The sequence below is a fragment of the Gambusia affinis genome, linkage group LG04, assembly GCF_019740435.1.
Source record: "Gambusia affinis linkage group LG04, SWU_Gaff_1.0, whole genome shotgun sequence".
NCBI lineage: Eukaryota > Metazoa > Chordata > Actinopteri > Cyprinodontiformes > Poeciliidae > Gambusia > Gambusia affinis.
The window spans coordinates 22,291,939-22,318,450 of record NC_057871.1 but is presented as its reverse complement, the minus strand read 5'-3'; the positions used below and the strand labels follow the sequence as shown (position 1 = coordinate 22,318,450).

The 26,512-nt window shown below is 37.7% G+C and overlaps 1 protein-coding gene and 1 long non-coding RNA gene across 2 annotated transcripts; one reads left to right on the top strand and one right to left on the bottom strand.

The window, feature by feature from the left end:
- Window positions 1-378: 378 nt before the first annotated feature.
- Window positions 379-18,534, bottom strand: LOC122829690 (complement C3-like). The gene is made up of 43 exons (XM_044114446.1): window positions 18,382-18,534; window positions 17,346-17,541; window positions 17,068-17,230; window positions 16,352-16,446; window positions 15,263-15,351; window positions 14,699-14,781; window positions 14,520-14,607; window positions 14,314-14,416; window positions 14,102-14,219; window positions 13,840-13,955; window positions 13,441-13,587; window positions 12,924-13,023; window positions 12,703-12,794; window positions 12,433-12,624; window positions 12,181-12,336; window positions 11,956-12,085; window positions 11,369-11,437; window positions 11,023-11,220; window positions 10,818-10,935; window positions 10,622-10,710; window positions 10,388-10,527; window positions 9,619-9,831; window positions 9,053-9,116; window positions 8,870-8,959; window positions 8,561-8,767; window positions 8,363-8,438; window positions 8,092-8,251; window positions 7,480-7,575; window positions 7,164-7,314; window positions 6,980-7,065; window positions 5,822-5,899; window positions 5,562-5,717; window positions 5,385-5,447; window positions 4,615-4,696; window positions 4,454-4,502; window positions 4,283-4,373; window positions 3,210-3,299; window positions 3,012-3,114; window positions 2,647-2,736; window positions 1,520-1,612; window positions 1,351-1,434; window positions 1,086-1,230; window positions 379-644 (listed from the first exon to the last, which is right to left on the bottom strand). Exons 1-43 carry the CDS (start codon window positions 18,447-18,449, stop codon window positions 503-505), a joined length of 4,959 nt encoding a protein of 1,652 aa, XP_043970381.1. The 5' UTR covers window positions 18,450-18,534; the 3' UTR covers window positions 379-502.
- Window positions 18,535-22,216: 3,682 nt separating this feature from the next.
- Window positions 22,217-26,499, top strand: LOC122829697. The gene is made up of 3 exons (XR_006370410.1): window positions 22,217-22,712; window positions 24,622-24,708; window positions 25,732-26,499. It is a non-coding gene; the product is annotated as an uncharacterized LOC122829697 (long non-coding RNA).
- The last annotated feature ends 13 nt before the right edge of the window (window positions 26,500-26,512 follow it).

The following is a 26,512-nucleotide window of genomic DNA, read 5'->3' as shown; positions in this document are numbered from 1 at the left end:
AGTCCTCTTTGTTTTGTTCTTTCTTCCATTTTTTTTTTGTTTATCCTTTCTTCGTATTCTCCTCTTAGCATGTAACTGTAGCATGTAGACTGATCCAGCTTTTATTTACGAAGAGAAAGGAAAAAAAAAAAACACTGGCTGCACAGTGGCACCTGTTGTAGCCTTGCCTGTTTGTTCTGTGTTGCTTAATACTTTAATATTATTAAAATAATAATATTACGTTAAAGAATGTGTCATCATTTTTTAGACGTGAGATAAATAAATAAACCACTAAGTACATGAAAAATTAAGAGAAAGGACAAAGACAAAACATATTTAAAACATGTACTGTATGCAAGCATCAAAAGTCAAGATTCTGAGACAAAAGAGAACGTCAGATTTTGATTAATACATTTTTAATTAATACATATTTTAGGTCTTATACAGCCCACTCTGGACAACCTTTACAAACATTGCAAAAAAAACATTAGTGGACACATGATCATTGTTTTCTTGAGTTCAGTTACTGCTGACATGCAAAACTGCTGTACTGCTCGACCATCTCCTCCAGGCCCATGCAGGTAGATCGATGTTCGTCGGTCTGGCACTCTTCTTCTGAGGGCCAGTACTCGATCCAGGTCCTCTCCCCCAGCACATACTGGTACCTAAGAGGAGCAGGGACACACACATGAAAAGTCAAAATAAGTATATTTTCTTCATCCAGGTCAAAAGATAAATGAACTTCATATTATCTAATTATTTAGATGCAACATTATGCCAATTAATGGCAACAAGGAGCTTATGGTGTCTCTGCAACAAGCTAAGGGTCATCTGTTTGTCCCTTAATGTGGGTCAATGTTCACACACTCTAGGATAAGAGTGGGGTAACATGTAAAGTTGTGTAATTCTTTTTGACAAAAATGATAAATTTTAAGTTTTATCCTCAGTAGACCCTTAAAAGAAAATCTTTCAAATTTAACATTATTAACTCAAACTTCCAAATGGTGTTTAGGAGATTTTTTAGGTTTAGTTCTCTGACCAGAACATTAGCTTCTAATGAGCAGTGATGATTTTAAATGATCCTCCTTGCATGAGCAACAACTTACGTTTGCTCCTGGTCGTCTCTGTGAATGTTTTTGGATGATCCCATGATGAGGTAAGTTTTGCCCGTTTCCAGTCTTAGAGCTTCTCTGCAGTGCTGATAACTGAAGAATGTGCGCAGCTTACCAACAGAACCAACATCAGTGCTTCCTGTGGTCAAATTGTAGAACAAAGACACAAAGAGAGCGAGGACCTCCAGGTCACTGAAAGACTTGATACAAAACAACTCAAAAATCAAAGTCATAGCTCTTCAAAGAGTTCAATACCCACCTTCTTTAATAACCTGCACTATGCGCATCGTGTACAAGTCTGTAGCCACCTCAAATTTATTCCCTTCCACCATAGCTTTGTATGCTGTGGGCAGAAAATGTACAGATTTGAGATCTCTTCATCGTGCATTGCTCTAACTAAAATAGTCTGTTTTCTTGCTGTTTCTTACCAAACTCTACCTTGCTGGTCTCCGTGCTCTCGCAGATCTTATTTGTGCGCTCGTCGTTGCTAATTTGACCCTTTTTCTGCATACTGCAGTCCTCTGAAAAGTGAAACAAAAGAGATTCTGTTCATGTATGTCGCAGATCTATGAAAACGTGACGTTTTAAAGAGGACAACTAATAAAAATGAAGGTATCTATAAAGCAGAGGTTATGTTGTAATTAAATAATTTACCGTGCCTAGCACACCTATGGAGATTGTGAAAATGTCCAAGCTTTTAATTCAAATTTATGGAATGAACCAACACAAAGTAGTGGGAAACTGCGAAGTGGAAATATTTTACACATGGTTTATATAATTATTAGAGCCCTGAATAGCAGGCTCAGGACATTCATTATTTTGTGTCTATGACAAAGAAAAGCTTTTCTGCAGATTGAAGCTCCAAAGTGGTGCAGGATGATGTGCAACATTAATTTTCTCCCACACAAACATTTTTGCATGAACGCAGGTCAAAGTCTTCAATTGTTTTCTCATCTAACAAGAACCTCTTCATCAACATATCTCCTAAGGTCCCTACATGGATCACGGCAAACGGAAAAGGGGAATCTTTTGGCTTTCTTTCAACAGTGACTTTTATGTTGCATTCTTCATTGAAGGTCAGGTGGTTAATGACTAATTATAAGAACAGATTCTGCCATGTGAAATGCAAATCTGCTTCTCCAGTGGTACCATAACCTAACTGTGAGCAGTCTTAGTGCTTTTTGTCATCAATAATGTTTAGTCTTTGCTATTTCTTCACTAATATCCTGAGTACTTCATAGATCATAGAAATAAAAATAGCAGTGCCTTTTATTTACGGGTAATTAAAAGACGGGGGTCAAAATACACATGCCGGCCACACTTTTCAGATATAAATATTTCAAAATCAACTAATTGACTCATCTTCTTCCACTTCACAAACTTGCATTGCTTTGTGTCAATGTGTAACAAAATTTGATACAGTAAGGTGTGGTTTTTACATGAAAAAGGACAATTTTGCTAACTTGTTCAGAAAAGTTTCAGCTTTTGGGGATGCAGGAAAGTAAACCACATGTTTTTCCAACATAAAATCCTCATGCAAACTATTCTTGTTTACCTTCTGCACAGGTGCATTCATTATCTCTGCAGAGCTGGAGCAGTTTTCCTCCTTTCCTCTGTGGATGGTAGAATTTCACACACGGTGTTTCTGAAATAGACGACAAAAAACCCCCACATATTTAAAACAAACTTATTCTTAGAATAGAATAAAATAAAATAGACATATCCTTTATTGTTCCACAATGGAGATTTTCTGGCACAGCAGCAGGTTAGGTAAGTGTGAACCTGCATTTTTACATAAATTTAAATTGTCAGAAAAATAATTTTGTAAAGGAAAACTCAGATTACAAGAAATGCGCAGCTGAGCTGGTTAAGATATATATATAAAAAAACAAACTATTACCCATCCATTTTAAAACTTACGCTCATAGTACTCATAGACAGACACGGCCGCTGGTTGTAAGATGCCACCTTTAAATTTTTGTTGGATCCTAAAGCTGATCTCCTCTGGTTGTCTGCGTGAAACCTGGTGAGAGATTTCAAAATAAGAGAGGAACACTAATGAGTAATCCAACGTGTAGTAAAGAAAAAATAAAACACAAGAGAAAGTTGAATTATTACCTTGTCCAGATAGATGATGAGTGAGCCTCTTTCGGACAGAGCTGTGTTCATCTCATACCTTGCAATGGTGCGGGCGCGTCCTTTAGATAACTGCACACACAAATAAACACGTGGCCTGATTCACCTTTTAAGCTACAAAACAGACTTTGGGTTAAATGAGAAGTATAAATTATAAAATGCCAAACTCCGATGTGTAGTTCAATTATAAAATATACTTAAATCAGCTTAAACATTTTCTGTTTTGGTTATTAACAAAATTCAATAGATTTTCTACATGCTATAATTATGAGAGATTTTTTGGAGAGTTGTTTTTAAAGCTTTTGGTAGTGCTCGATTTGAAGGGGTGTGCATAAGACAGACATAACACTGTCATAAACATGATATAGCACCAGTTATGAACATGAAGGAGTCTTCATGAAAGGTTATGACTGTTGTCATGAAAAGTCATTGTGTAAATAATGACACTTTTAAGGCAAAGTTGACACTTTTAATGGACTTTTAATGTGAATTTTGGCAGAACTTTGTATTAAAAGTGACATTATTCACAGAATAGTGCAAAAATTTTTAATTTTAATGGACATTTAAGGCAACCTTTAGTGTAACTTTGAATTAAAAATGTTATTATTTACCAAATGACACTTCATGAAAACAGTCATAAACATTCATGAAGACTCTGTCATGTTCATAACTGGTGCTATATCATGTTCATGATGGTATCATGTCAGTCTTATGTTGAAAAACTGAAGCAACATCTCAAGACATCAGCCAGGAAGTTAAAACATGGGCACAAATCGGTCACCTAGAAACACAGCAACCCTACTTATACTCCCAAATTAGTTTAAAAAAACAGTTTTAGAATAACAAAGTTAATGCTTCAGAGTACGCATGACAACAATTCTCACACCATTCTGGCATTCAACAAAACAGAAATAATTGGGATATTCAAACCTGACCTAAAACAGGAAAAGCTTAGTCTGCTTTACTGTGAGAAATAATAAAAAAAGTGGCATTGTTTTATACAGTGTATGTTAAATATCTGGATTCAGCCGTGGGTTTCTCATTCGGACTCTTACCGCGTCCAGATCCTTTGTGTCAACAGTGAATCCAGAGAGCAGGCCGATGTCTAGGATGGTCATTTTTGCGTCACTGTCCCTGTCCTTATACCTTTGTGCAAAACGTTAAGAGCAACTTTTAATAACAGAAACTTTTTTAACACAAGCTGAAGTGTGCTGTACTGTACTTACATAACATGGATCCTAAGCATGTACGTCTTGCCATCGTCTGTCTCTTTTTCTGAAGAAGCAGATTCAATCCATATAAAGTACCAGTATGCATTTAAAATTTTTTTAAACAAATCACATGAACAGAGAATAACAAAAACAGAACAAATGAATACAGAAATTACCTGGGATTAGTTGCACAGAGAGATTAAACTTCTGGCAGTCACTTTCCTTTTCTTTAGGAATGGCATAATAAAGCGAAACCATCTGTAACATCAAGAACATTTAGGATTTTTGTGTTGTGATGTTACAACAAGATATTATTTGTCCAAATTTTGGACTTCATGCACAAAAAAAAACTTGATGAAAACTATTTTATAAAATTCATTTGACCTGCAATCATGTTTTAGGTTTTCCACAATTCCTAGTACAAAATGTAGATTTTGCCTGGCCAACATTAAACTGTGTACATTTGTTTCATTTAGACCACGCAATGTCCTCTTCATATTTCAGCCAAAAGAAAAAAAAAAAATCTGTGAAAATCTGTAATCAAAATTTTTCACATCAAGCACTCTGATGTGTTTATATATGTAATCATGAATGCAATACAAATTATGTAAATATAAATATATGTATAACATAAAAAACAAATACTTTTCAGACAAATGTGCATGTCACCAAAAATTCCGAAGCTAAACATTGTTTTGTAAAAATGTTCCCTATTTATCTACATGACAACCAATTTGATATAAAACCTATTTAAAAAGAAAATCTTCATAATTTGTAGACAGTCATATTGCTAATAGATAATTTTAAAGTAACAACTGCATCAGAGTCTTAATGCATCTGAATGAAAGATCTGTTGTGTCTGAAAGTTTTCCAACTTAGTCTTTTGGTCCACAGTTTGTATACTGCAGAAACCAACAACATCTGGAATTTTAAAAAAGTTACTTACTTTCACTGTTGCTTCTCCCGTTCCTGTGGCAGTAACTTTCACATCCTGGTTGATGTCATTAAGCTGTCAAAAGTTTTAATTTATAATTTAGGAAAAAGCAAATCACAAAAACAAAACAAAACAAAAGAAAAACTCAAAGTGTTGTGAAGGTTTTAAAAAAGGAGGTTCTGATCTCACTTTAGATGTTCTTGTTGTGAACTGGTTTTCTCTGTTAAAGTTGAACTTGTCAGGGTTTGATCTGCCCGGCATCAAGATGTCAACATTTAGGTTGTATTCTGGTTCTTTAGCTTTGGCCCAGTACTCTGCCACGGCCTGGTACACGATAATAGTGGCCTGGGAAGAAAGAAAAATTACAAATGAGAAGAATTCAGAAAAACTCCGGTTTAACTAGGGAAAGTGATATTTACCTAAGAAAAAGTCTAGAAGTTTAAAGTTACCTGTGTTGATCCGTAGCCTCCACCCACAAACTGTTGTTGGTTAAACCATCTAAGGATAGGCCGTGCATCTTCAAAGAGCTACAGTGAAAGAAAAGGAGATGATTTGAGCTTGCTATGTGTAGTACTTGTACTTATATCCTGTCTGCCAACAATCAGAACAATTCAGCACATAATTTCAGTGCTCTCTCTCCCCCAGCTATTTTCTTAATCTATGCACTGAACTCACAAAGCAGGTTGTGCTAAATTTATTTAATATATATATTTTTTATTTATTTCGAACATGACAGAAATATAAAATTATTATTATGAGTCTCTGATTATTTCCAAGCCCAAATGAGCAACTTCACGTTCAAAAACGAGCCCTAAAAGGCGCAACCCGCCACTCATTAAATTTGCAAGCGACTTTTAAAAGATGAAGCCCAAAGAGGCTTATAATAATCGGACTTGGCGACAGAAACTGAAAATAGTTCCCGTTTTTCCACCAACAAAATGCGCATTTCCCTCCATTGTTTACATTTCTGTCGCATAGAGACGTCGGTCACTCGACAAGACGCGTAGAGGAAATACGATTAAATAACAAAAGAAGATTGTAACGCAAAAATGATTTTGATAAGTAACTGTAGTCTGACTACTGGATTTGAAATAGCAACGCGTTAGATTACTGGTTACTGAAAAAAGTGGTCCGACGTCAGTAACGATACTGACATCACTGGCCAAAACATCCTCTAAGGTGGGAAACATTTCCACTGATCCCCGCTCCACACGCGCACCCCACAGTACCAACTTTTTCCTAAATCCACAGAGTTGATCGTGTGCGTAAAAGAAGTTTCTCTCACATCAGTAGACAGCAAGCAGATAGCTTTTCCGGTTTACTTTTTCCCTCGCACCGCGCCTCCCCTAAAGTGCTCTGGCGCCCCCCAGGGGAGGCGCGCCTCACACTTTGAAAACCGCCGCCCTAAAGCATTTAGCCTGAAACCTGTAAATTGAGTCCACCAGTGATAAGACAGTGTCTGTTTTTAGAAACTCTGCACAAAGAACTAGAACAAAAACAGATGTTAAGACAAACCTATGAATTTTTTCAACAGATGTTTGAAACTTTGTCTTTCAAAGTCACAGTGAACAAATAACAATGGCTCTATATTTATGGAAGTTTCTCACCTGAGCTCTGACCAGAGCCAAGAGAGCATAAGCTGTCGCCTCTTGTGTGAAGGTCTGTTTTCCAGGTACAGGCCAGTGGTTTAACTCTAAAAAAGAGAAACTTTCTTTTGTAAAAATATACAATATTTCTGACACAGCTTATAAATTGCAATTTCCACAAGATGGGAAATTGAAGAAGCAATACCAGGAGAAGCAAACTTGTAGAGGATTTCCCGGTTAAGTTTGTTTTCATTGGCCAGGGCGTATGATGTAATGGCGACGGCATAAGGGTTGGAGAGGTTGGGGAGACGTCTCTCAAGGTAGGTGACTGCTTTTTCTATACTGGATGGAAGACTCTAGGGAAATGAAAAGGAGAACATGGGAATGTAATGGTTTGTTGGGAAGCCATCCAGATACAGAACATCAGAGTGAAAACATAAAACTTTGACGTTCCCCCCGTTCACTAACGTCACAGAGTTGATTTCTCACAGGAATTCTTTTGACAGGGTCGATGCACTCACATTTACAGTTGCTCCGCATATTGTGCGTGTTTCCTGCATGGCAATCAGGCAGAAGGCCGTCATGGAGGCATCCGAGTCTCCGCCAAGCACATCACCCTGAACAAACCCAAACACAAACACCAACATGTCAGGTAAAATAGTTCCTCCTCGTGGCCCAAGGAAGAAAACAAGGGTTTTGTTTTAGATGAGAATCATAAGTTTCAGAAAATATTAATGGAGAAAATAACCTTATCACAAGAACTAAAGGAACTTGAATTTGTTTTTTGTATCAAAACTTCATAATATGATGATTAATTTTCTTGAATAGGATGATTAATTAAAACAAAACAAACAAAAAAGCAAGACTTGGCTTAGAACATTTAACAATCGATTCTTTAAACTAACAATGGCCTCAGTCAAGCTCGAGAGAACTGTATCGAACAGCCTGACGCTTCTTTCTCATGCTAGCCACCAGTTTGGTCACACGCTGCTGTGAGACGGCAGCAACAGAAATCAACTTCTTCCAGGAGGATCAGGTTGTTGTTTTTGTTTTTTTACAAGAAGCAAAAAATATCTAACACAAATGTACTTATTGTGTACTTTTATATATAATGTATGTAGTGGCGTACTAACCTGCATCTCTCTATGGTGTACTTTTCCAATTTCTTTAAACATGCCATCAGGTTGCTGAGCTTTGAGGATCAGATACTTCACAGCACCACAGATGTGATCATTTTGCACTGCTATCAAGTTGTAAGCTAAAGAAAACACCTTGGTCACATAAGCTGTCAGCCTTGTGGGGAAGAGAAAATGAATAGTTTAGTTATTCAAGCTGCAAATAGAATAAATACTGAGAAGCGAGGTATTGTCTCCAAAAATACATTTGATCCTTTGAATGCCTTACCAGGTGCTACTTCCATGATCAGCCCACACAGCAAATGAGCCATCGCCTTTACGATACGCTAGCTCGTTGTTGTATCCTAAACAGATAGAAAATTGTTACTTTATTCACAAATACCCTAATATTTATTTAGTCAACAATAAGAAGAGCGCATATTTTAATATGTTAAATCGATTTTTCTTTACATCTAAGGGATCTTACCAGTTTTTATGTGCTGAAGAGCCTCATTACGTTTGTTCAAACCAACAGCCTCCCACTGATTGGTTTTGTCCAAATATGTGGTTGCAATGACTGGCAGAGTCATGTGGATCATGTTCTGCTCTCCACAGCCTGAGGGCTGGTAGATCAGAGTACCCATGGATCTACCACTAATGGCATTCTCTACAAGTCCAGAAACCTGTTCTCTGCCTGTACACACAAAATAAAATCGGTAAATTGACATAGGATAGTCAATTTTCTAGCAGCTGTTTCTGCATAATTCATTTGGGTGTGTAGCAGTCAGAAACTCACCAGTCACAGAAACTTGTGTGCTGGTTGGTGCGTTTGGAATCAAATCTTTCCTGGGAATATTGCTGTTCAGGATTTCCACTTGTGCTCCACCTGAAAGTAGAAAAGTATATGGAATCAGTTAGGAAAAATATTTCCACTATACATCAGTGAAAATGTTAAAGCATGGCTAATGTATGAACATACCCTGGGCTTTTTTAACTGGATCTAGAGATACAATATGGGCAGTTTTAACCAGAACACCTTCAGGCTGGGAAAAGATAGAACAAATATTAGATAGAAAAATGTACTGAATGGTTCTCAAAGCAAAACAAACAAACAAAAAACATACATAAATATTGAACAGATAAGTATTTGCTTTTAGAGTAGGGCTTTAATGATTCCTCGAATGATTCGAGCACCTTGATTATTAAAATTTCTCGAGGAAAATTTATCTGCCTCAAAGATTCGTAAAATTGTGTTTTATTATTTAGCGCACCGCGTTCCAGCCGGGTCATTATTTGTGTTGGGCAGCCCACTCACTTCCTTCCGCCTATGAATTGTTGCTATGTGCTAGCAGCATAATGGCAAAGTCTCCAGGTTTTTGAGAGAGTGAGACAGAGAGTTGGGGTTTCTCAGTTTACCCTTGTGTCCCCTTGCTGTCCAACACACATGCTAATAAATTTACTATCATTTTCATTTGGTCCAAATGAGAAGGATGACCAATCTGGGATGTACCCTGTTAACTGTGAAAGGCTCATTGTCTCTCTTACCACAACGCGCAGCATCTTCATAACGCCGTCATTAAGGGATGAGTCCTTGACAGCAGCCTTGACCTCGATCCTGCGCTGTCCTTCCTTCATTGGAATGATGATGAATGGTACAGATCGTGTAGTTTCGGGTCCAACTCTGACCTCCTGCCGGTACTTCCCACGCTTGGAGGCCACACTGCACACGTTCTCTTCCTCAATCAGTTCCACACGAACCTTGAGGACAGGATAAAGACGGAGCAAAGCAATGAAATGTAATTAACTAAAAAGCTAATATCTAACAGAGTTAGAGTGCATAAAAAATTTCTAACTTCCACTTGTCTATAAAACATAAATTGTTTTGTCTCTGTAACTGGATCCTTTCTGTTACATTTATAGAAACTTATGCATAGATCTATTGTCAATAAGGCAAAAGTTCTTATTTGGTAATTATAGTTTTTGTTTAATATTTCCAGTTTGATTGCGAGCCTCGTGACCAGTGAGTCAAGTGCAAATCGTCTGGGATGTGTGACTGATAGGAGCGGAGCAGGGCAGGACCACATGCACTGTTATTGTGCATAGTGAACTTGTGATCTAATGAACCTCTGATCATTAGTTTCTTTCTCTCCTAAGCAGAGAATCAACTCCTCTATTTAGACTACAATAAGATTATTATTCCTTGATTGGTTTTCTCTGTGCCGTATGTATTGCAGGTTTATTAAAGAAACCCAATCAGACCATCAAACAAATAATTGTGGCCTGACCCAGCCCAAATTTGTAAACTCTAACTTACGGTTATTTGCTCTGGGCTGTAGTTATGAAGGATCGCTTTAATTTCAAGCTGCTCCCCTCGGACGGCGGAATAAGGCAGCCGGAGATCAATGAAAAACTCCTTATGGACAATAACTTCCAATGGCTTGCCCACACAGATACCTTAAAGATGAAACAAATAAAAAAGTAAGACACCAAAAGAGAGCAGAAATGTAAATGCTGGGAAAATTATAAACTTGAGCAGCAGAAGCCTCACCAAGTGTTCGAGACAGACTGATGCCAGTGAACTCCCAGGTCGTGATTGAGTCTTGCAGAGGAACATTTCTCTCCACAGACACGGCCTCACTAAAACACAGAACGGTGGAAGTAGATATGAAGGTTAAGAGTATAAAATTATTACCAAATTGTCCTTTTATAGAATACTAGGTCTGTACAAGTTTCAAATGGCTCACCATTTTTGGGCATTGGCTGGGCAACGAGGAAGCTGGATGTCTATCCACAGCCAACTTTCAGGGAACTTGGTTCGAGAAACAATTTCATTGCTGTCCATGTAGCTGTCATCCGACTCACCTAAAGTGTTGTTGCACATGGGATCATTAACGTTTCTTTTAGAAAAGAAAGAGTACTGTTCCCTACCAATTGGTTCCCATTTCTTACTGCGAGCTAATTGGAGGTTTTCTTCTCTCCTTTCAGACAGCTGCGTTTTGATTGTAGTGCAACACTGTAGGAAGGCATTAGCACAGGCTTCACCGTCCACAATGTACGCCTTACGCTCCTCGCAGGTGTATGAAAGTGGGGTTTCCTTCATGCCGTCCAAACAACATTCTCTCTCCAGCTCATTAGCAAACTGACTCACTGAAAAACAAAGAAAGGCTATGTGTTGAAAAAGGCAGCATACATGTAAAAACAGGACAGTTTGAACAAATAAATATAACTTGGGAAGACATAGCACTGTGACAGCTTAATTAATGACAATATTTTATTATTGATTGGCTTTTCTTACGTAGCGTAGTTCTAACTTCCATGATAGTTGTGGATCTTTTCCTTTTGGCGCTTACCCTGCAGCCCTTTTCTGAAACATAACACAAACCACATCTTTACAAGACATATAGATATATAATGCAATAAAACATATTTTAAAAAACCAAAGACATTGAAAGGACATCAATTGGTTATATAACAAAAACTATATTTAGCCTTGATGCAACCTGAAAAGGCCCTTGTGTCCAACTAGAATACGAAGGAGTAAGCCACCTGTTAAGTTGTCAATGGATGAAACAATATTGTATTAGTAATATTTAAATGCAGCTCTGGTAACGCTTACTGAATAAATGTACTGAAAGGTTTCACTAACCTCTAACTGGAAATTAATTAGAGGTTGACTTTTTCATTTTAGCGTGAGACTGTGCTTCTATATATTATATCTTACTTCTATACATTATATTTAAAGCTCTTTCACACATCTTTACCATGTGTGTCTATAAATATGCCTGACACTGTATAGTTTAAAGTAGCTTCACTTTGTAAATCTATTTTATTCTTAAACAGAATCAAATTTAGCTTCATTCAAATTGGTTGAAATGAACTCACCTTGTCTGTAGGCAGTTCCTGAAGCGGTGCTTGACTCAAACACCAGCCCAGCATCAAAGAACACGTTCATACCGTTGCTCCCACCACCTGGTGTGCAGCCTATGTCGTGATGCTCTACCTCGTCCCACACCTGCAGGGTGCAGAAGTAAACCAACCAGGCTTATGGTTAAAGAAAACCAAGCATACACAGTCAATTTCTAGATTTTCAGATACTGTTAGATGTACCTTTTTCTGGGTGAGACGGTGCTTGTTGTTCAGAACGTAGACGCCTTTGTCAACTGCGACGAGGCCCACTGTGGCCCCTGGATCTCCTGTGACTTTCAGAGTGAACATCCTGCGAGGTTCATAGGACGGAAGCGGTCTCTTTGATTCCAAGGTCAACTACACGGGAAGAAAATAGCACTAAGTATTTCCAAACATCTACATACCAAGGATTTGCCCAGGTTTGACTCACAGAGTCGGTGGTATGAGTCTTACCGAGCCCATGCACGAGTCTGTCACATCCACCCAAACAGAGTCCGACACCACTTCATTATCGGTTGGGTGGTAGTAGGCTACGATGCGGAATGAGGGCAACATCTCTTTGGTGATGGGAAGAATTAGGGAAATTAGACCTTGGCCTCTTGTTCTGTAGCGCTCAGATTTCAGCAGCTGGCCTCTGCTTAAGATCTGGGGTTGACAGAAAAACTCATTAATAGAAATCCAACGTATACTGACAAACTAAGAGAGGTGTAAATCATCCCTCACCAGGTATGTGATGTCCTTTTCCTGTGGTGGTTTATTGAGGTTGAGGTTTATTTTCAGGTTATCTCCTACTTTAACCTCTGCGGTGTCTATGCCTGCATTGGAAAGTTTCCAAAAGAGTTCAGGGCTAACACATCATGCTGATAACATTCACAGTTCTTCTCCATAGTTTACCGGTTCTTTCATGACTGTGGACACTTTTGTGGTTCTGGAGTATGACTTACTTATGTGGATGTAAGTCTTGCTATTGGTTGAATAAGGTGCAGCTGTCATCTCAGCTGTTGCTTGTCTGTCGGCTCTAAGATCAGGTCTTTCTGTTTTTGCCTGTAGTCCAAAGGAACACATGCTTTTCAAGACTAAAAATCGTGGCATTATCATTTTCTAAAATTTACATTCCAGTTTTGTTGCTTCTCTTGGTTAATTAAAACCTCTGTAGTCAACAATAAATTGGATTGTATTACATTGCCTCATACTGTATTGTTTCTGACTTTTTCTCTGATTGGCAGTTTTATCTTGTAGCTGTTGGATTGGCTTTGAACTGAAATGTCACATTGTTTTACTTACAGAAGTGTTACCATTGACATTAATGTAGTTTCCCATTATATATTTATATGACTTTTGCGTGTGGGGAGGTGTGCTGGGTCGAGTGAGGATCCCAATTTAACTGCTTGCATTTCTAGCATTATTTTTATTTTTTCTGCAATTTCTTCACTTCTAAACTTTCACTAGGCTGTTGCTTACAATGATTTTGAGTGTAGAATCCGTTGCTGCTGTATTGATGGTAAGCCTTGCCATCCCGTTTGATGCTGTGATTCCCCTCACATTTCCAGGACTGATCACCACTGGGATACCGTTTGCTGGACTGTCATCAGGATTTACCACTTCAACCTGCCATTCAACGTAGGAAAATGCATCTGTTTCTGAACACCCCATCACACCACGTTTTGTGAAAAATCGTACATCGTTAAATTAATTCATCGTGAAGAACATATTACAATTTAAATAATATGCAAAAAGGGTGCAGTGTTAAAAATGCCTCTTACTTAAGATAAGTCATTACACAGTGGTAATTTTCTAAAGTTTACGGTTATTAGTTGATAATATTTTGACAGTAAAAGAAGAAAACATTTGGTTCTGTACCGCAACATCAAAGGACATTCCTGGTTTGAAAAATTTGGGGGTTCTTGTGAAAATGATTTTGTAGGGTGACGTGACGATCTGGATGCCTCTGATCTCTGCTTCCACCATTTCACTGCCTAGATAAAAAAAAATAAATTAAAAAACAAATAAATGGACAGAAAGAATAGTGCTGCTTAATTTCCCGTTGCTTTATCAAATAAAAAAACAAGCAAATGATAAAAATTTTCCATTGATCTGATAAAACACAGTTGCTGTTACTCACCGCTCTCTGTCAGCACACTGACTGACACAAAGATGGCTTTTCCCACTTGATCGTTAATATTGAAAGTTTGAGTGATCTGATCCTTTTTCAGTATGGCCTGCCCTTCTCCCTTTGTAACCTGTGATCCAACAGACCCAGGTTAAGTTCTGCCTGGCCTTTTTGCTTGCATGAAATGTATATTTAGCAGAGAACTGAAAAAGAAGAGAGCTCACCGGGACTCGTGTAAGAGAGTGTGGGAGGCTTTTCTTCACGTTGCCGTCCATTATGCCAAACACCACATAGGCAGTCCCATCAACATCTTTTCCAAACAAATACCTGTGCATAAAAAGTCACTCTTAAAGCCATGCTGTAAGAACAAAACAATAATATAATAACCCTATTTATTTAATTTTTGAACTAATGGAAATCTTTCACGTACTTAGCTTTGATGTTGATGACAAGTTCTTCACTGTTCACATAGAAGAAAGGGACCACAGGCAGCAGCTTTACCTCGAAACTGGGAAGCACTGCCAGAGGAAAGCATTTTTGAAAATATGTTTCTACCAGAGGAAATCTTTGTTAATTACAAATATACATATGTGAAAACACAGTATTTACCATATTCTTTGACCTCAAATGAAGCGTTATATTTCTGCTGTGGGTTGCTCTTGAATTTTGCCACCACCTGCCACAGTCCTGGGCTGAGGAACACACACACACACACACACACACACACACGCACACACACACACACACACACACACACACACACACACAATGATTTACAGCAATCAGTTGAGAGGAAAGAAATATGAACACTAAAATTGCTTATCTATCATTGAACTCGAACAAAATGAATATTGGTTTAGTTGCTCCACAGCTTATTTTTTATCCAGAAAAATGTACAAAGGAAGCCAGGTAAAATTTGCATATTATTCACTTTTAGCTATAAAAATAATAACAAAAAAAGAGATTGTGTTCAGTTTGTTAGCAAAAATCCAAAGCATTATAACAAAATGTTTCAATTTGTGTTTCCTCACTCAAAAACTAAACCTCTGCATCTTATTTTCTTTTTTTGTGTGTAAATATCTTGACTATTTAACAGTAATTATTTAGTTAAACATGACCAGATGAATGTCATTCAGGTACTTAAAACAAGCTTTAGTCTTCAAAATGGAATACCTGACAATCTCAGCTAGCTTGTAATCTCCAGAGAACATGCCACCGTTAAGAGCGACTGAATCAAGAGGGATGATGATGTCCTCAGGTGTCTAACCAAAAACAAACAAAAAATGCTTTTAAAAGTCAACCATTCATTCATTGACTGACTGGTCTGTAAATACATATGTGCCACCAAGACACATATGTGTCTTGGTGGACTGCTGGACTCCTTCCAGGCGCAGGTCAGAGGTTAAAGACGCTGATTGGTTGCAGCTGACATGGCTGATGTGACTGTAGCGCGCTTTTCCAAATCTCCGGCGGTTTCTAGAGCTCGCTTAAATCCATGCATATATAAAACTATTGAGGATAAAATTATCGTAGAGGACGAATTTTTACACTTTCTTTCTATCAAACTAAAGACTCTAAGCCAGGATGAGATTGTTTTGTTAGCTGTCAACACCTTTGACTCAGACTGGATAGAAACATCAAAGAAGACGCTGTATGAGCTCTGTACCTCTTCTCAGCGTAACGTCTCGTATAAAGGAGCACAAAAGGATATCAACAATGTGAAGGCATGCCTCAAAGTGCTTAACGAATGCGGGGATAAAATTCCCAGATTTGTGTCCCATTACTTGGACGAGTTGCCTCCTGTGACTTTTTCCAACATGGATGTCTGCGGCTTGCTACGCAAAATGGAACAGCTCCACGTTGCAGTATCTGCCATGAAGCAAACACTTCAAACTCAGGCTGGAGTAAGTGAAGGTCTTCACGATGTGATGACGGATCTGCGAAGCCGGGTGTCTGCTCTAGAACAACATACCGATCAAGGATGCGGAATCCGATCGGTACCGTTGAAGAAAATGAGTAGGGCGCACATGGATCTGAACACCGCCCTGGATATGGAACGCCGTTTTCTCTTTGTATGTAATCTGGACTCTGAGTCTGTAATAAAAATCTATCTATCTATCTACACCAATGTTGGTGACACGTATTTACTTCCACAAATGATCTTAGCTTATTTATGCATCTCCCACTTTTCACCACCAGGGGGCAGCATGATTCAAATGCGAAATTGAGTCACTAAGGGATAAGAATGAGGGAACACAATACCACAATTTCAATATCGACAGAGGCATCAACTTGGTTCTGGTCGTTTCTTTCCACAGGCTCCATCTGAGGCGTCAAGGCAAATATCCTGTAATAAACTGACGTGGAGAGAAGAAAGTCCTTTTTACTGGAGAAGTGATCAAATATGTTTTCACAGCAGGCAATAAAAATGATCATTTCTAAATATTTCTGGTTTTACTTTGTAACTTGTAAAATAAAACAAGCACCTTTGGGCTATCATTGTGAGTCATTTTCTTGTTGTTTCCTTTCTTTTATTTCATTCAATTATGATTGAATTGATTGATTGGTTTTCAGATTGAACTTCTGATGCTATTTCCACACTCACTTTATTAGCAGGGAGGGGAAAAAACATATCTCCAGAGATATACTTTTTAAAAAAAATGTATTTCACAATTCAAAACTATTTTAGGCCTTTAGATGCTATAAACATCTTTGTAAAAACAACTGAAATGTTTTATTTTCATGTTGGAATTAAGATTTCTATATAAAGTCTTATTCAAACGTAGGACCATTTGGCTAATGGTCATCCTCATTATGATGTATCAGGATGAGTATGTTAAAAAAAAAACAGTTTTTAATCTGTTTTCATTGTAATTTATTTATATTATTTAAAACATTCTGCATTTAATGTTGCACAAGGTTGTACAGCTAAATTTTAACACCTGATTTGATTTGCCCCTGTTTTGCTTTGCACTCACCTTTGCTGTCAGGAGTATAGAGCGTCTTGTCAGTCTGTATGAAGATGTAGCCAGACTGGAAAGACACCAGAACAACCTTTTCCAGCAATCGGTCCGGAAACTGAGCTTGCACGTAAACATATTGTTTTGCGGTGGGATCCTTTCTGAATTCTCCTACTGGCATCTGAAATCAGAATCAAAAGACGGATGCTTTGCTTCAGGACCTGCAACAGAAGCCTTTTATGAAAAGCCTCTTTTGCGTTAAGGGATGTTAGCAGCCGTTTGAGTGTTTTACTCACAGTCACTTTTCCCAACCCCTGGTAGTTATTCGCCGCGTTGAGGGTCACGGACGTCCCAGTCAGCTTCTTGTTTTTGGCCGGATGGTTCATCACGTTGATGCTGACGACCATGTCCCCTCCAGTGCAGTCCTGACATTCCACAAAGATGCTTTCTGCTGTTCCCACTCGCATCAGGTTGGGGGAAGACATCACTTTGCTACAGAAAGATCAAATTGTACATTGTTTATTTTGAGAGATACAATCTCTGGTTAGGACTTATGCGAAACAATAATTTTCACTAAATGTGCTGTAGGCAGCAGCACATGTATTGGACAGCTGAGGCTTCTGGCTGAACCCTTTCTAAGCTTCCTTAAATGTAGAGTGCAAAACGGAATAATAAACCAAAACATTTAATGAAAAGTAGATCACATGTACCCTTTGTATGCAACATTGTAAAGTATAATATTGGGCTTTCAGGGAGACTCTTGTGTTTTTGCAGAAAAGGACTGAATGAAAAAATGCTTCCATATTATTGCTCCATATTTGCCCTGAAACAGCAGAAACCTGTTTCAAGGCCTTTTAAATTGAGTCTTTTGGTTACCGTTTTGTGCAATCTTTTCAGATTTGTTTGTCCAGTAGGGGACTTTTGATCTGCACTCTGGACTTCATACTTCATGAATGAGCCATTGATTGTCTTGATTAGGGTCCAGCAGAGGATCAATGAAGCTTATGATTGTGACGGTCGACTCTGTTTGCCGTGCCTGGAGCAATTTGAGGCCACGCACAAAATTTAGGGCAGCTGTCTGGCACCACTTGGGAGGCTTAACGGACAGCAGTTCATCATAAGAAAACTGAACTAACAGTAAACATTTAGCAAGCTATAAAATTCTAAAACATTCACACAAGAACTAAAAAAATTAAGTGAAGATATTCAACAAAGTATACCAACTAATTTCAGTAACCTTCAAATCTTCAAGAAAACTAAAAAAAGCGCATATCTGAGCGTTATTTATTTACTTCTTTTAAATGAATTTTTGTCACACTCAGGTGTACTTACTAGTTGGCTCCATCAGCCAGGGAGGCAAAGGCCAGAGAGGCCAGCAGCAGCAGAAGAGCTCTCCTCATCCTCCGGTCCGGTTCTGATCAGCTGCCAGGGTAGACGCAGCCTCGGCTGAGCGCTCTTTTTATCCTCTGAGCTCAGATGTTGGGGATCCCCTCCCACATTGACCCCCCATCACCCTCCCGTCTGTCCAACTCTTGCCTGCACATACGTAAACAAACGGATGAAACACACAGATTCCTAGCAGCAGTTGTGAAATTGTTCAGTTCAGATTAATTTTTTTTTTTTTTTTTTTTTTGATCTCTGCAAGTAAATAGTGAAAAAGAAATCAATAAAGCCTCTTCGTGTCCCACTAACTTCTGAATGCGAGTACATTGCAAAATCACGGGGACAAATACGTGCAATTACTTTTAAAAAAAATGAAAGTATCTATTAATAATGTTTATAATTTCCTTAAAATCTCTTTCAGCTTTCGATTCTTGTCCGGTGGTCAATCAATAAACACATGTAAGATTAAAGAGACAAAACAAGCAAAAACACACAAAAAACTGGTGTTGCAAAAGTTTTGTTATGCAATTTCTAGGTAAATTATTGGTGGGACTTTTTGGAGTTACAAGGGAGCATTTTCAGCAGTGAAAGAAAAACATGTTTAAACAAAAAAATAAAAAAGAAAGTATGACAAAGATAGCATATTGTAAGACTTTGTAAGTATTCATTGTGTAATTGTTAAAAAAAACATAGTTATCAGAAAAAAATGTCATTGTCACTAACAAATCTATAAGTCTGCAGTCTGTACATAACTAATCTGTTTAATGTCTCAAGTGAAAAATGAATTAACTTTCAGTTTGTAGAGCTGGTTGTGACAAACTGAAAACCTGTGACTTGCAGGTTTTACAAAGAATTGACTCTGGAACGCTGAAGACAACCTCACATCAGATTTATAAAATTCATATTTGTAAAAGATTTTATCAGTTCCTTTAGACTTCAAAATTCTGAGCACTGACTTGTTTTGGTCTGTTAAATATGATTTTAAGATAATAATTTGATGTTGCACGTGAAACTTTTGTTTGCTTCATAACAGAAATTGTTGAATCTATTTTTCTCTTGCGAGTTTAAATATATGTATATATATTATTGTTAAATATTTTCACAAGTCTGTAGATTTTGTTCACTTCTTTGCAAAGCTGTTGATTCACTTATGTTTCTTAACTAATTTGTTAATTTTATTTTTTGCATTATTAAAAGTATTTAAGAAATATCTTCTTTCTGTTCCAGCCTTCACATTTATGGCTGATATGTTTCCTCTTTCATGTTAACGTTGTAAATGAAAGTAATCGTCGCCGCCCAGAATTGCCAGCAATTGTGTGCGGTCACTTCAACTTTTCAGCTATGACAGGTAACAGTCACTTACTGCTGTCTAACTCAAGATGGCGCCCTTTGTCCCTGAGGGAGCCAACCACGGGCTTTGTAATGAAATGTGTAACATGGCAAAAAAATAAAAAATAAAAAAAGGAAAGAAATAGAGAATGAAGAAAAGGAAGGAAGAAAACAAGCAAGAAAGAAAGGAAGTTGTCACATGAGCATCATTTTTCAACAATAATGTGATGATTGTCTTCTCATTTTTTCTCTCCTTCAATAGTTTTTGTTTTGTTTCTAAGCTGGGAAGCGTTTTGTTTGCCCTTGTTCTGCATGTTTTCCAGGGCATATGAGGATTTTCCCCGGGTTCTCTTGTTGAAAAACACATTACTACAGTTATGTGGACAGGTTTGTTTGAGCAGCGGGAAAGGCACGTCGGGAGGCAAACAAGGCGTTGTGAACTCAGGGACTTTTTGTCTCTAATTATTAAACTCGGCTCGTCACTAAAAGCAGGGTGATTGGTGGCTTGGGCACTTCTCAAATACAGACACAGCTCAATAAATTAGGATATTTATTAAACTTTTATTTACTTTAAAATAGTCATCAAATTTTACAAAGAAAATTATTTTAATACATAGATATATTGGAAACAAATGTGTTTTGTTAAAACATTTGTTTCTTAGTAATTAGTTGGCTCAGTGAGACAATTGGACTATTGCCTAAAACAATAGAAACTGTTGAGAATTGTGATCTTATACGACCATTTTTCTACACAGTTGAGGTGGAAAGCCTTGTCTGTCTTGGCACTCTGCACAAGGAGGACAAGCCATAAAATATCTTCCCAAAGCAGATGGCTGAAAGCAGACTGCATGATAATCTAAAGTCTAAGGAAGAAATTGAGGGAGAAAAGAGTGCAAAGGTGACAGGGATAACTGGAGCTCTGAAATGAAGACCATTCAAGTGTTTAGTGGAGATTCACAAGGTGTGAACTTGGATGGATTCAGTTCTCCACACACACACGCACACGCACACACACACACACACACACACACACACACACACACACACACACACACACACACACACACACACACACATACACACACACACACACATACATCCAGGACATGAGCTACAACTTCCATGTTCCTCACAGAATCAGAATGTGAATGGTATTAAAAAACATGTAATATACATTATAAATACTGAATACAACAATCCTTCTTCTATTTACAACAAGTAGCAATACCACTTGTTAAAAATACACAAAAAGTGTTTAATGTCCATCTGGTTTTGACTTAATGTACTGCAGCTTAGCAAGTGTAAAAAAAAAATGTTCCTGTTGATTTTACCCTTGAAACTTTTTCACGCCACACTAAACAAATGTCACCAAATATATTAAAAGCATGGAGGGCCTGATTCCATAATGATAAAACAATCAATTAGGACAATTTTGCAGTTCTTTGCAATATGTATATGGAATTCAGTGAAACTGTGATGGTGAATAATTTGCAATAGAGCATCTCCAACAGAACCCAAACTGACTGATGATTTTGGGAGCCATGTTATCTTCCAGATTTGCTCCACTTTGTTTCATCTAGTCCAAAGTCAGTGTAGAGGATGAACAGGCAACTTCAGAGCACCTCATGCTTCCCATACTGACAAACTCTATAGCTTATTTTATTTTCCACATGACAGCTGCCCATCATGTCAACATTACCACCGTTTGGTTAATGACTGCCGTGTTACTGTGGATGCGGCGGCCAACAAACTCAAAACCTAAATGTCATAGAGATGCTAGGGATATTGTCAAGAGAAAGACAAAAAACAAAGACAAAAAACAAAACAACAACTATGCCAAAGTGGGGTGGCATTTCTGTATTAAAAAATATTAACTGAATGAGATGCTTGCGATTATAAAGAGCTGTTTTATTCAAAATTTATTCAATAAATAAATACTGTATTAACAAATTAATAATAAATATTCCAAGAAATAAATAGAGTTTTTTTTATTTTTTACTGTCATGAAAAAAAGTAGAATGTTTTCCAAGAACATTTTTCCTTGGGTCTTTTTTTTAAATTTATTTTAGTATTTCTTTAATTAGTCACTTCTTTATTTCAATATACTAAAAATATATTTTGTTTAATTTTGAGTACAATTTATTGAATATCCTTCATAATTCAAAACAGCACTTATTTATTAAATTTTGAATGAAACGGGTTTCCATATGGAATACTTCACTATATGGAGCAAATTTATTTACGCGATAGTGAAATAAATGACTACTCAAATAATATTCACAAAAAGGAGAAGAAAAATTCTTCACCTTTTTGTGAAAAAAGGCAGATTAAAAACCAAATTTGTCATATCTGTTAAATCCAATTGCCATAACTTTAATCATACAAACCGAAGATTAAAAAAAAAAGGCAAACTGACTCTGATTGGCTAGAGGGGATACACGTGATCGAGCTCATTTACATCCGGCAGACAGGTGAGCGAGAGAGAAACCAGTATCGCTTCCACCGCGTCCTCTCCTGGCTAATGGACAATGAGTCCTGTCGGTCTTGCGGAGCTTCTCGCTTTCAACCAGGAGTCTCCACTGCGGCTGCGGTCTCACCTGGACTCTCTCGCTAGCCTGCAGGTAGCTGCCGTCACTTTGCAGCTAAACCTGGCGTTTGATAGAGGAACGTCGTGGTGTCTGTGTCCGTGAGCGGTTTCACGTGTCATCGGCAGCAGTCTCACCTGCGCAGGTAGTCAGACAGGTGGAGCAGGATCCGCGGCATTCCTCCCACCCTCAGCGGAGACATGCGGCCGCCTGTGGGGGTTTAAAACTTTTGCAGGAGGGTCATTAATTTTACGAGAGGAACTTTGAGAGAGAGACTTCAGCAGATCTACTTCTGTTTTCTGTTGAAACACACCAGTGCTTTATGAAAGCGACTTATTGTGTCTCCTGCTTGTCACGACATTAGTGGTGAGTGTTGACTTTTTCTTATCCGCGCAAACCTGCTGGCATCATTAATGCAGTTGAGTGGTGTGATATCCTTCCGCTGTTTCAAGGAATTAGGTCTTCGTTTTGTTTTTTTCTTCTATCCTTGATGTGGACGGTGCTGGTTTTTAGCTAAAAACAGAATTTCTTCCAAGCGTTTTAAAGTTAGACTGATTAATTTGTGGACAATGTGCTGAAGTATAATATGATTATTGATGGAGTTTATAGAAAGTTCAAATTCAGAATGTCTAAAACGGTGGTTTTGTAGAAGCTGATTTGGTAAATGGCAATCTTGGGGGAATGCATTTTTTATGAAAATCTTTAATCTGTTAAAAGTTATAGTGCAAATGTTAAAAAAGCAAATGTCAAGATGTTATCAGAGCCTAAATACACAACTTTCTGTATGCAAGTATCCTACATTTAACGTTGTGCCACGCCTTTTGGCCCCCTTCCGCTTAATTCATCATCAGCACTGATGCGTTAAGGAAAATTCAATCACAAAGTTAATTTTATTTTATTTTTTTCAATATATGTGTGAGAGGCAGTGTAACTGGTGGTATTAAAAGAATCACTGGTATGACGGTTGTTAACCAAAATATTACCAAATAAGACGATATGCTATGAAATATTGTTTCCAATCCATCCTTTCCAACTGCAATTTTACACACTCCACAACGGAATTGAGTCCAGTGCAATGCAGCTGTAGTGGGAGTCAATTCTCGTGGAGGGTGGTGAAAACTACTTTTATTCCGGAAAGGCAGCAAATCCGAATCAGAACAGATTTATAAGAGTTTGGCAGTTTAGTATTTTATATTTACTAATCATAGCGAAAAACAATTTTCTTTGTGACTTATCTTCTCACAAAGAGCTCATAGTTCTGTCTTTCTGCTTCTTCATCTGCTGGCTGTTTATATTTGAGTCTGACTGCTGTTGTTTTAGTGGTAATACTGACCTAAAGACATTTTTATTCAATGGAAAACTCAACATTATGTGTGTTTTATGCTTTTATGTACCTGTAATTTTTTTATTTTATTTTATTATTTTTTGTTTATGAGCACTCATTCTTTTCCAATGTGTTTTTTCTAATCAGTTTCAAATTAAATGATTGATTTTTGGACTTTATTATATCCCTATTTATTATCCCTATTTATTATTTCTTACTGCAGGATGGTTTTCTGACTGCCACGTTTCTTAAACAACTGAGCAGTTCAGCTGCCTCTGCATTTGTTGAATGGTTGCACTGTGATTTGTCATCTGTTAAGTCAAATTGCCATAACTTTAGTCTGAGTCATTTAGTACACTTGGTATCTTGAGCGATTTAGAACTTCCTCCATGCTCACACTTCCTCTTAAGTGATGTTTATTTTTTCCTTTTGCATCTCATCCGATTTGCGTTTGACAAATTGCAGCGTTAAGCAGCTTTGTCTTTTTTGTGTCCATTTCCCTTAATTAGCTACTTAACATGTTCAATCTTAAAGTTTCCAAAATATCTTTGAATATTTTAACCCGAACATAAATAAGTAGATGATAATATACACTTTGATAAATGTATTCTTTCATTGACTTATTTTTCCATTCAGTAGACTCACTTTTCTTGTTCTTGGGAAAAGATCAGGTCACTTTTCTATCCTCTGGTTTACTGGAACTAATGTAATATCAGGAACTTGGCCTGGTTGTGTTTAAAGAAACTGGGACGCTCGAGGAAAGAAGGGGAAAAAAAAAAAAGACAAAACATGCAGTCCTATGTAAACTCTTGGTACCCATTCAGTTCAGGCCCACATTACAATTCACTAAAGCATTGTTCATCTTTCTTCACTAAACGTGTTCATTACGGTGAACCTTTCTTTCTCCAACAATCAGTTTGTATTGATCTTCTGTATTTTTGTACCTTTCAGGTGCTCCACTGGTATACCATCTACTTGGTCCAGATGTAAGATTAAAGGCAGCACAGCCCTCATAAACGCTTCGGATTCTCCGTTAAGGTGAGGTGAATCTGTTTTTATCCCATTTGATCTAATCCTGCATAGGAAATCTTTTGGAAAAGTTGCTCACTGAAAGACCGGACTTGACTGCTGCGTCCACCAAATGGTCATCGGTTATTTGTCATCAGGAATGTAGCCTTGTGTGGTGACAAGTTAAACATTATTGTACGTTCATGTGAACTGCAGAAGTATCTGATGAATTACTATTTGGGTATTATTTAGAGAAGTAAGGCGGTTCCTCCCTGAAACTACGTACAAATTGGTTAACGATCAGCACGAAGGTGGAGTTTTATTTTATTTACACAAATCACAAGCTGCATCTCATTATTTTTTTTAATCCTGAAATTTATCTTCTGACTTCACTTAAAGTTTTTTTATCCATGTTTTACCGACTGTTGCAACAAAATATTTGATTTTTGGATTTAGTGAAGTGTGTGTGTGTTTTGTTTTTTAAGGAGCTAGTCAAAAAAGCTCTGGCATTTTTGACCTCCTGGTTTACCACCTTTTAAACCTGTGGCTTAACTGGTGCAAAAATGGACTCTTATGATTCCTGCTACATTAATCAAAAATGGTTTCCATATATGAAACTCTTCCACATACGATACTGAAAACTTTGCACTCACTAGTGAAAAACTCTCATACAAAGTAGTGAGAACTGTTAACAGAGAAGTTTTCAAAACCTCATGGTTGATGCAAGTGGTCTGTGTTTCTTTTGTTTGTTTGGTTTTTTTTTTAACCAAAAAGTTGAGTATTTAATGCTCTAAAGTCCAAACTGGCGAGATGCTGAAGTGACCAGCACCTGTGTGGGTTTCTACAGTAAAATTAAGGGCAACATAAACATAAACACTTGGACAGGCTCAAAAATGCTGAGTAGAGGATTGATTGCTGCTTGTTCTGTTTACCTCAGAGTGCTTCCACACATAAAACAAAGAACTGTGAAATTGAACACCGTTTTTAAATGAGACGGTCCTCCCTTGTTTCGCCTGCATGACTGCCTGACCTTGGTGTGATTTCTCTTCCCAGGTGTTGCATAACGCAGTTGTCGATCCTACCTGCAATGTCGGCGTCTGTTTTCAGCTTGTTCTCCCTGCTCACGTTGGTCCTGCTGCTCTTGTTGTGCGTCATACGGAAGAAAAGAAAGATGGAGGGGAAGTACAGACCCAGCGCAGAGGAGAAGAGACAATCGCGAGCAACCGCACCCGAGAGGCCCAGGCTGCCTTTACCGTTACCCAAAGAAGAGCGGCTCATATAAAGAGACATGGATTAAATACCCTTGATGTTACCCTGGTGTGTGTGTGTATCAGGATCCACTGGTGATCCAGGATCCATTGTGTATCAGGATGAGAATACATCCAATACATACATACATACATAATGAGAATGCATCTGATTAAATGAAGGAATCACATGGAGCTGCAAGAGGCTGAAGGTGACAGTTTATGATGTTATTATCAATGTTATTATCAATGTTTTCAGATCATGTAAACACCTTTTTGTTCCATCCTGGGTGAAAACAAATGGACTGATTGATTCTGTCACTTGTCTCACAGAGGGAAGAGAAGTGGAGAGTTTATTTAAACATTACTCGCTTTTTCTACCACTAAAATATGAGCTGCAGTGTATTTTGTATTTAAATGCGCATTAAAATATTTTTTATGTTTTGCATATTTGTTTTCCTAAGATACTAAGTGGAATGCACTTTTTATGTATCGTATTCAAAGGCTTAATGTCGAACAAGTGTGCACACATGGTGGGTAAGGTGTCTGATTAAAACCACTGTGTGCAAATTAATTATTCCTTTTCC

What these genes read in the sequence shown, in the direction of transcription:
- LOC122829690 (XM_044114446.1), bottom strand. Translation starts at nt 18,449, where the DNA reads ATGAGGAGAGCTCTTCTGCTGCTGCTGGCCTCTCTGGCCTTTGCCTCC. An exon ending in TGGCTCTGGTCAGAGCTCAG is followed by an intron (nt 5,900 to 6,979) that starts GTGAGAAACTTC and finishes CTTTCACTGTAG; the next exon opens with CTCTTTGAAGATGCACGGCC. An exon ending in CGGGAGAAGCAACAGTGAAA is followed by an intron (nt 4,697 to 5,384) that starts GTAAGTAACTTT and finishes TTGATGTTACAG; the next exon opens with ATGGTTTCGCTTTATTATGC.